The sequence below is a fragment of the Lactuca saligna genome, chromosome 5 (assembly GCF_052625555.1).
Source record: "Lactuca saligna cultivar CGN05327 chromosome 5, ASM5262555v1, whole genome shotgun sequence".
Lineage (NCBI taxonomy): Eukaryota > Viridiplantae > Streptophyta > Magnoliopsida > Asterales > Asteraceae > Lactuca > Lactuca saligna.
The window spans coordinates 165,924,767-165,936,364 of NC_136421.1; the positions used below are offsets into that span (position 1 = coordinate 165,924,767).

General features: G+C 33.9%; 1 protein-coding gene across 1 annotated transcript; it reads left to right on the top strand.

The window, feature by feature from the left end:
* The first annotated feature begins 10,741 nt into the window (after positions 1 to 10,741).
* Positions 10,742 to 11,262, top strand: LOC145045635 (histone H4). The gene has a single exon (XM_078993961.1). It carries the CDS (start codon positions 10,816 to 10,818, stop codon positions 11,125 to 11,127), a length of 312 nt encoding a protein of 103 aa, XP_078850087.1. The 5' UTR covers positions 10,742 to 10,815; the 3' UTR covers positions 11,128 to 11,262.
* The last annotated feature ends 336 nt before the right edge of the window (positions 11,263 to 11,598 follow it).

The window sequence follows — 11,598 nt, forward strand, 5'->3', positions numbered from 1 at the left end:
CCTCCTTATAGATTCATTTATGCCACGAGACTTTATCTCATTGTTGGAATTGGAATGACTGCTTGCATTGGGATGGATTTCGACAACTCGTAAGACATTTTTAACAAGAGGATTAATGTATTTATGTACGAATTGTGTTAAAATATATATTAAGTTAAATAGATTACGGACATGGGGTAAGTGAAAAATCTTTAAAAAATTGTGGTATGAGAAAAATAAAAATAAAAACTAGTTAGATGGATGTTAGTGTATAAAGTGGTAGGTATGAGTTTGCAGTTCTTTCACACATTCTCACATAATCGTCAGTAGAATCTGGTGACTCCCCCATAGCCATCAAGTTAATTATTGCAACACATTTTCTGCAACCTTGTGAATCCTCGCTTACCTCTAGTATCATATCTTATTTGGAAAAAATCATACCTAAACATATATTTAATAAGTACAAAATATATTTATTTTATCTAAAAGCTACATTTAAAATACACAAGATTGAAAGAAACAATATCTGCTTTCTAAGGGAGTTGCTATCCGTACAACACACTTTTTCGGAAACGAAACCTTCTTTTTATATCGTTTAGCTGGTAGACATAATTTTTCGCAAAATAATCGTGAATTAGACGTTCATGTCCTTCTTCATGATTTATCGCTAACATCACATATCTTGTTAATTCATAAGTTGGATATGATTGTAGTAGCACGTTACTGTAACACTCGTACATCATAATGACGAAGATATCATCATCATCATCATCATCGTTGGACAGGTCAAACAAATCCTTTTTTTAGCACTATTGAAATTTTACAAAATATAGAGAAAGAAAATATGGTGGGAGATATATTTGATATAGATGGTATGTATTTATAGGTAAATAAAACTAATTAATTATTATTATTATTATTATTATTATTATTATTATTATTATTTGAAAAAATGACCGTTAACGGTCAAAGTGGGACAAACTCAATTTTCAATACGCATTGCAAGCCATTCTTGTTACCATGAGGGATCGCATAATGTCACCGGGGGGAGGCGGGCGGTGTTCAAGTCGTGGTAACAGCTTTAAGCCATGATTAGAATAACACCCGATAACGGAGTTGTAATCTATTGACAAAAAAATTCATCCATATTTATAATTTATTTTTACAATTTAAGCATCGAAGCTGGCTGTTACTTGCAATTTGGCTCAATTAGCAAGTGACCGCAAACAATAGCAGATTTCGATGGTTAAATTGTAAACAAAATATCAAGGGTGACTTTTTTTTTTTTTGTCAGTAAGCCAAAATATAAGAATTTCTTTTTTCAATACATAATAATTTTTAGTCTCAAGTCTTATATATTTTAAGATTAAGAATATGTTTGAGATTTCATTTTAAACCTCAATACGATTTTTAGGTAAATTCACTTACTAACTTATGGTGGTGAGAAAATGAGTTTTTGTAAAAGTGTTTAGATTAACTTTTGTGGTATGGAAAGTCAATAAGTCAATAATTTTTTTAAGTGTTTGTCTTAACTTATACATGTTTTAAAGGATATTTGACTTATATAACCCAAAAAGTTATAAGGAATTTTGAAAATTAAGAATCGTAACTTATTGAAATCTTTTTTTTTTTTTTTTTTTTGTAGAAACACCCTCTAACTTATAACCTACTTTTGTTGAAACAACCATTACAATTTGTTTGATTGTTAATATATGATAATAAATAAATTATACTTCTATTTAATAAATTATAAAAACCAATTAAAATATAAAAATATATCATTATGAAATATATCTGTCACTTTTGATGATGGAACTAAATCAAAATTTGATACAAAATATACATCAACATACTAAGTACTTAGTTGAAAACGATGCATTAATTCAACTATAGATCGATAAAGACGATGCAAAACAGTCTCGTCCGCATAACATATAAGTTCTATTATTGCGATAACTTAACAATAAGTATTATTAATTTATATAGAATATAGATTACAATATACCATATTGATACCAATATAACTGCAATTCTAAAAATCCGAACAATAAACATCATACGGTCTTCGCTCTCTCTTGGATTTTCATAATGGTTAACAATGTCAATAATTATTTCATAATTGTCTAAAAACCTATTTATGCAAGTGGGAAAAAAATTCATTTGAATATCATCTTAATTTTAATCGTGTTTTGATACAAACCAACCCACATGAAGATTTTTCAACTAAATGCATTGTATGTGCATGTATTTCGTATTAAAATATGATTTAGTTCCATCATAAAAAAAATGCAGATACACTTCATAGAAATATACTTTTACATTTTAATCGGGTTTTATATTTTATTCAATAGAATTATAATTAAAAAATATTATTTATTATCATATGTTAAAATCAAACAAATTATAATGGTTTAATGGTGTACCTGGGTCGGTTATTCGAGAAAGCCCATACTGAATCGGGTCCCCTAGGACGAGCGATCAGGAAACACAGCACATCACGAACGAATCTAAGCCCAAGTAATTGTACATGAATCTCGGAATCATATGCTAGGGATCATGCAAAAGAAATAATACAATGTAATAAAGTAATAAAAGCACAAAAGATGTACCTCATTACAGACCGAGTAATAGACAAAGAACCGGCCCAAACCATGAACATGTAGAACCACAAAAGGCCAATAAAACTCTTAGAAGCATGGGAACCATGTATGAAAAAGGGAAGCAATAAATATTGTATACAATATCAGAGCAATTCACATATTCGCAATCTAACTTGGGCGTCGGAGAGCAATACCGGGGTCCAACCCTCGATATAGCTTTCTAACCTAGCAACTGTTTATTGCGTACAGAGCGGATTCTCGAATGCTTATTAGACAGGATCTTCGGATGAAGAGCGAAACATGCACCTGAAACTCACCGTAACGGCATTGGCGTCATCCGTGTTATAAGGGTGTCATAGTAACATACGACGAAGGCACCCAACGAAGATTTTGCAATTAGGATAACACAGGTTATGCAATACAATAATCAATCGACTGAACACAAATCAATCTTTATTGTATATAGATGGGAACAACATTGTATGTTTACATAATATGTTTCCCAAAGGAAAATGACATACCACCCATCGCCAAGGAGATGAGTCGATACTTATATATTGGCACATATACGATATAGGTATCCATAGTATATATAGTGACAATGAAGTTCAATAGAAATCATGTGCAATCACTATTTCTCACAATTACCAGAGAAAATACCGAAAAAATTGAAACAACCAACAGGACACGTAACAAGTTTTAGGGGACACTCTGTGTGGCCAAAAGGAATATCGTCTATTTCACTGACCTTAAAAGATCAGGTGATACAAGCCAAAAACACACAAATGTTAGACTTCACAACTGTACAATCAGCTTCACCATACAGTGTCATATTTGGAAGAAGCACAATGAAAAAGTTTGAAGCCATCGCACCAATAATCCACGGTGAAGTTTGGTTTAGAACACCAGTTGGATATGGAATAAATCGCAGTAAGCTATCGACAATACCCAAGGAAATGATAGTAAAAAAAGGAGCGAAAACAAAAACGCCAAAACGGAAACAAGCACGTAACGAGACATATGAAGTTGTAATTAACAATAGATACACATATCAAGGAGTACGAATTGGAGCAGGTTTACCAACCAACCTGAAAGAGGGGTTAACAAATTATTGAAAGAAAGTGTTGACGTATTCGCTTGGGAAGCAGTAGACATGATCGACATACCAAGACAGCTAGTTGAACACAAATTAAACGATAAATTAGGAAACAAACTGATCCGAAAAAAAAGAACAATCCAAAGCTAGAAACAAAGAAATAAACGATGAAGTAGATAAGTAAGTAAGGGAAAACATAGTAAGGGAGTCACTTTTTCCATCTTGTGTAGCAAACCCGATATTGGTGAAAAAAAGGAGACGGACAATGGAGAATGTGTATAGATTTTACAGACTTAAACAAAGCATGCCCAAAGGATTGTTATCCATCACCATCCATTGATGAAAATATAGAATCTTTACATGGGCATAAGTGGAAGAGTTTCTTAGATGCCTACAAAGGATACCCACCAAATACACATGCACAAAAGAGACGAGGAAAAAACTTCTTTTCATACAGACAGAGGAACACTTTGTTACATAAAAATGTCATTTGGACTAAGAAACGTAGATGCAACGTACCAAAGGTTAGCATACAAGGTATCTGAGCCCCAAATAGGTAGAAATATCGAAATCTAGATGAATGGCATGGTCATCAAAAGCAAAGGTGACAACCATTTTCTACAAGACATATCATAAACCTTCGCCAGTCTAAGAGTTGCGAACATGAAATTAAACCCACAAAAATGTATATTCGGGATGGAATAAGGAATGTTCTTAGGACATATAGTTATAAAGGAAGGTATAAAAGCAAAACCCAAGATAAAGTCATTAATAGAAATACGCTAACTAAAAAACAGTTAAAGAGGTACAAGCATTAAATGACACATTGGCACCACTAGGACGTTTCTTAGCTAAATTTGTAGAAAAAACATTCCCTTTCTACAAAACACTGAAAAGAGTACTAGATAAAAGGAACTTCCGATGGACGGAGGAAATGGAGAATGCATTAAAATAAACTCAAAATATCATTAGCCAAATTGCCCACATTGACATCACCAATCCCGGGAGAAGTTTTGACGATATACTTAGTGACGTCAAAAACAACAGCCAACGTGCTATTAGTATCAAACATAGAAGATAGACAGATACCCATTTACTTTGTAATCCACATATTACAAGGAGTAGAGGTAGGATACTCATACATGGAAAATTAACATTATCCCTAGTGAACGCATCATGACAATTGACGATGTATTTTTTAGCTCGTACTATACACAAACATACCATTACAACAGTTATTACTAAAACTAGAGAAATCAGGAAGAATAGTTAATTAGGCTATGGAATTTGGAGAGCACGAAATCGTGTTTAAACCAAGAACCAACATAAAAACATAGGCATTAATTGTCACAACTAGCATTTTTGCTAGGAAATTCTACTCTCATGCAATCATTCACCTAGTGTAATAACTTGTACTCTAAGTGAATACTATACTTCATTCTCATTCAAATATATCTCATATGTTCAAACAAGGGTTGGAAACCCTAAAAAGCCCGATTCAAGTTTAATATGTTTTAGGATTCTCTTGTTGGGCCTAATGGACCAATAAGTATCCAAGTTAACTACTTTGGGCCTAAAAACCCTAATTATGTTCTAATTGGACCCAATTCATAAATCTATAACATTTTGGGCCATGATGGGCCATAAAGGATTTAATTAACCCTAATAAGCCATAAATGAATTCTTTTATGCCAGTTTGGGCCGTGAATTTCCCTAAAGGCCCAATGGGGCGAAAAGTCATTAGTGGGCCTCATAAATTTGAACCAAGACTAGAAATGGGCCAATATAATCTACCTCCCATCTCCTTAGCCCAATTATCGGCCCATTATCTATTTAAACAAAAAAAGAGGAGAAATTAGTTAACAAGCTTAATGCATGACACCTCACTTTTGTTTGGAGGATAACCATGCCATTTACCCACCATGTAACAATGCACTTATCTTATATCTTCCTTCCTTCTCCCTATAACTCACGGCCTTCCCCCTCTACAAATTTTCATTCCAACTTCACTTTCATCTCATTTTCTCTCAAGACATCCATTCCTCCCTCAAGAAATTTCGAGTTCATCATCAACAAGAACCAATTACTAAGCTTCTTGGTAAGTCCATAGTAAACTCTAGATGTTTTATTTCAAGTTTATACTAAGATCATCCTTCTTACAACTCCATTTTCGTGAATATGGGTCTTAGAAACAACCATCATTTCGAGATCCCTTCAAGACACAAGCTAGGACTCAAACATCCCTCTCCTTCTTCATCTACATCTCAAAAAACCCCCAAGGTAAGTTCATACCCCCTTGGTTTATGTTTTCACTTGTTTTTTTTTTTTTGGGGGGGGGGGGGGAATACAAGTCATATGTGTAGATCTATGTATATATGCATGATTATGTGTGTTTTCTTGAAACATTTGGTGATTATGTGTTGATTTCTTCACTAACCTAAAAATATGTTAAGAAACTTGAAGTGTATCACTAGGATCTTCATATGAATCATGAGAAAAGTATGTTTTATCACATATAATACATGTAAACTTGTAGATCTGGGATTTGTATACTTGATATAGCAAAAATGAGTGTTGTGTTCAAAGATCTATAAACTAAACTCACAAAACAGCCATTGACAGGAAAGTTTTGGTCCAATCTAGGACTATTTTGACCCTCTTAATGGAAGTATTTTTCAAAAATGTTTTACAGGGATAAATTTCAGGTTTATACCTTTAAAATGACTACTCGCACGTTTTCATACGATTTTTCAACAATTTTTGGCGAATTTTACAAAACTGCCTATCAGATTTGAAATAATTTCGGGCCAACCTGTGAAGATGAGCAATTTAACACTTGTTATAAGCCATTAAAAATTATGAGAAAATTTGTGAACAAAGTAGACAAAATTTCTAAACTTTGAGAGTTTACGGATCCAAATTTCGACTTACGATGATTTTTCTACAAATTTTCAAACAACTAGGTCGGAAAAGCTAAGAAAACCAGAAAATGTGTATTTTCACAAAAATCAAGCCAAGAATGTTAATTTTGACAAAATTAGGTTTTAACATGTTATTTTTACTACAAAATAGTCATCAAAACAAGTTTTGAACAAAATGGAGACTAAAGTGTTATTCTTACAAAAATTGAGCATAATTGTAAATTTTATGCTTATTGGGCCAAGAACGTCATTTTTACAAAAAAAGAGGGCTTTTTATATCAACTTTGTAAGTAATCAAGCTAAAATAAACAAAACAATAACAAACGGCTTAAAAACGATATTCACATTCCTTTTGTGCCTGGAAATAATAGACACGTATAGTGAGCCTTGGTGGTCCACTTACATGTTTATTGGGCCTGAGAATGAGTTTTATATGCGTTCTTCTTTTTATGCTATTTTAGTTAATACTTGAACTAAAACCAATGATAAACCAACAAATGGATTTAATTTGATCATTTTCTAGGTTATTGGGCCTTAGTGACCCATTTTTATGTGTGATAGGTCATGTATACTATTTACATGTTTATTGGGCCTCATTGATCAATTAACATGTGCGACGGACTTTAGATACTATTTGTGTGCTATTTGGGCCTGTAAATACTTTATATGTGAAATGGGCCTTAGTTGTCATTTCATATATATTTCGGGCCCATGTTATATAATCTCATTCCATTTGGGTCTTGAAATGATTTACATGTTTAGCGACACCTTAGTGGTTCACTTACATGGATCATTGGTCCTAGAATGAGTTTATACATTTTTCTTCGTGTAAATTCGATTAAGGATCTAGTGAGTTTTTATCAGTTGACACTTATTAAGTGTACGATCGTAGCCTGTAGTTACAACCAGAGTCTCCTGGAGGGAGAATGGGGATTTGTGTATAGATCTATACGGGGTTGACACCCCACACCTCAGTTGTTCGCTACAGTTAGACTTACTCAGTCTATGGTGATGAAAACCTTATTCTATTTTTCGCCGGTGTCCAACGACGCCAAGACAGGTGAAATTGTCATTATTTAGTATGGTTATGACGGCTCGCTTAGAGGAATTAACGTTATGAAGTTTACGAAAGATATCTTCTTTTTTTTAGGCAATGTCGGGTTGTCTTGGAACATTCTCTTTACATGCTCTTACATTCTCTTTACCTTTTTAGTCAAATAAACAATAACATACATGCATTAATACAAGATCTAACACAAACACACTAAACAGTTTTCAGAAAATATCGGATTTTCTGGTGGTTTTCAAAGTTATACAAATCATTTTCACAAACATGCTTATGAACTCACCAACATTTTTATGTTGACCATTTTCAAAATAACTTGTATTCTCAGGAAACCGTTGAAGCAGGATGAACGAAACAAACTAATGAATATTGTGTGATATTTTGTTTCTTCGTACTCTTACTATTTTGGCATGTAATATTCAAATACAATACTCGATGTAAACAATGAATGTTGTACTATTACATGTGTGATGATAATGATGTTATGTTTCAATTATATTCACTGTAATGATATTTCAAGATGAAGTCACGCGCAAGCCCTCAGATGTTTCCGCCGTCTTGTTCGGGGGTGTGACATTAATAGACTTTATTGTTGAAATAACGTGCCATATGGATGTATCGTCAATAGCAAAAATGGATGTTCAAGTCACAAACGCATAAGCCACACAAGGAAGTTAATGGAGGTTTCACTTGGATGGATCTTCATGTATAGAAGGGGCAAGAGCCAACTTGATATTAACAAGTCCAACATGAGAAATGGTAACTTATGCATTGAGATTTGATTTCCAGACGTCGAAGAATGAATCAGAATATGAGGCACTCATCACATGACTACAACTAGCTATCAAAATGGAGAGTGAGCACATACACACCTTTATAGAATTTATCTTAGTGGTTAACCAAACCAATGGATTATATGAGATTCGAGGGAAGAATCTCACGCAATATGCAAGAAAAGTTAAAGCATTAACAAAGAAATTTAGAAGGTTTAGGCTGGAACATGTCCAAGGTCAAAGAACAAAAGAGCGGATGCATTAAGAAAACTAGCATCCTCACCTTTCCATTATTTGGCTAAAAAGGTGTTGGTATAAATAGTTCAAGCAAAAGAAAAAGTAGAAACATTGTAATATTAATAACAACAGAAACGAGTGATCGGTGGAGATCAATAATAGAATACTTGATACTAGGTTTTATCGAAGGAAAATTGTTTTGAGAGTATTAAAGCCCTGTCTGAGTGCTGAGTCACAACCTTTCAGGTGAGTGCATAGTTACTTTCAGCTTACACATAGATATGAAGTATTTTATATAAATTACATGCTATGTGTGCATATTATCTGAATACTTGCTATCTATGTTGGATTAACATTTTTATACATGTTTTCAATGATTTAAAATGTATATGTATTTTATATCTACGATAATGTTGGGGTAAACATGGGTAGATATAATAGATGGAATATGAGTTGAATGATGAGTTGAGAGGTGTTATAGACCACGAGGTGAGGGTGAGAGGTGGACGATGTGAGAAACCTTTTTCCCAAATGATGGCCCCGTTATTCAGCAGAGTATGGATGACAACCACGAACTATTCTAGACAGTCCAGTGGAACACTAGCAAGCTCGCAACTTGCAGGTGTTGTGAACGACATGTTCACCCGGTGTACTCTAAACCTTGGTGACCATGCAGACTTGGTGCCTAAACCTTGGTGACCATGCAGACTTGGTGCCTAAACCTTGGTGATCATGCAGACTTGATGCCTAAACCCTGGAGACTATGCAGACTTAGTGCCCGTTGTGTAAACCGTGGCAACGATGGATTTCTTGCCGATTCCTTAGGATAATCCTTAGGAATGAATGAACGAGGAACAACTGATTCTTAGGGTAGATCCTTAAGAGTAAAGAAGATAATGAGGATGAGTAATTGGGTTGATTGTTTGATTGTTAGACATAACAATTATATTATTGTGGGTTGAAAACCCTATGTACTCACCAGGTTTCCCAACCTGAGTCACTCAGTTTATTTATATCGCAGGTGTCGATATGGAGTCACATTACACCGAGAGATTAAGGAGATATAAATCACTAGTGATAATGAATGTAAGTTCCGTTTATGCTTATGTTCCTGTATTAATGATGACATCCCAAACGTTTTAAAATGAATAAAATACGTTTCTTCGAAAATGTTTTGATAACGTATTTATCGTATTTTTTTGGGAACAAATTCCGCCATATTTTTATGAAAAGAAGTACTCTGATTTTTATAAAGGATAAACAAAATCGGTATTTTTTAACCGATAAAATGAGGATGTCACACAGTAGGGCCGCCCAAGCTATTATTATTTTATACGTTAATATGTACTATTTTGTCTTGTAAATAGATGATATTGTTATCAATATACATAGGCTCTCCACTTCCAATATATTTTCTGTGTAATCGTTATATTAATACAAAAGTCTCTTTATCAAGATTATCTTTCATATTTAGCTGGTCATCACTTTCTAACATGATCTTGAATGCAAGCCTTGTTACAATTCAACTATGTGCTATTTACCTGCTTATATTTTAAGTAAACTTGTTACTATATCTCTTCCTTATTAATCCACAATCTAGTTATGGTTGAGCTTCATTAAAAGATCTATAATTCCGTACTTCCCTCAATATCATTCAAAGATTAACCTCTTTTTACTCAACATTTTAACCTGTTGATAAAAACCACAATTGATATTTTATATACAATTTAACCATTAAAACCTGCTATTGTTTGTGGTAACCTGTAAATTAAATGAAATTGCAAGTAATAATTGAATTGAAAAAAAAAATCACTACTTTGTCAATAGAATTAAAATATAAGAAATTTTTTACACAATTATTTTTAAATGTCCTAAACATGAGATTATTTTAATGTTACATTACATAAGTTGGATGCCGCGGACTATCCTCGCCTGGATCCAGCGCTAACAAGCTGAACCAATCAAAACGCTTTATTTCCATCACACGGATTATAATCGTACGGCTATCTACCATCACAATTTCTTTGATCACGGTTGAAAGAACGCCTCCCACATATATAAAATCTCTTCCGCAGGATCTACAAATCCTCACCTCCGATTCCAACAACAAAGAAAATCAAATCCATTTCCGAAGAGAAAAATTATGTCAGGAAGAGGAAAAGGAGGTAAGGGATTAGGAAAGGGAGGAGCCAAGCGTCATCGGAAGGTTCTCCGGGACAACATTCAAGGCATCACCAAGCCGGCGATCCGCCGTCTGGCCAGGCGAGGTGGTGTTAAGCGTATCAGCGGGTTAATCTACGAGGAAACACGTGGAGTTTTGAAGATCTTTCTTGAGAACGTCATCCGTGACGCCGTCACGTACACCGAACATGCTCGCCGGAAAACTGTTACTGCCATGGACGTCGTTTACGCTTTGAAGCGCCAGGGCCGCACTCTCTACGGATTTGGTGGGTAGATGAACCATATGCTTTTTAGGGTTCTTGTTTGACAGCCAGGTTTTCATTGGATTTTTGTTTAGTTAGTTTCTCTAAATCTGAAGTGATGTTACGTGTAATTGAATCTATTAATACAATATCGCTTAATTTATCAATTTTCTTGTTCAGTTCTTGTTTCTCGATTCAATGTCTTAATTCGAGCTATATTTAGCTTCAGCATGTATAAAATCACTTAGTTTTATCAATTTGCTTGTGCAATTGTAAGGGACTATTCTAGGATGCACAAAAGAGAGTTGAAATAGCTCCTTATGCCCGAAATCAGAATTACCATATCAGCATTACATAAATCAGAATTACCATATTAGCATTACAAATCAGCATTACCACATTAGATTCGGATAAAGTCGGTGATAGTTACACAAATCACAGAACTTTGAAATAATCAAACCTAAACATTCATATGATAAAGAGAAAACGTAGTCTTGATAAAC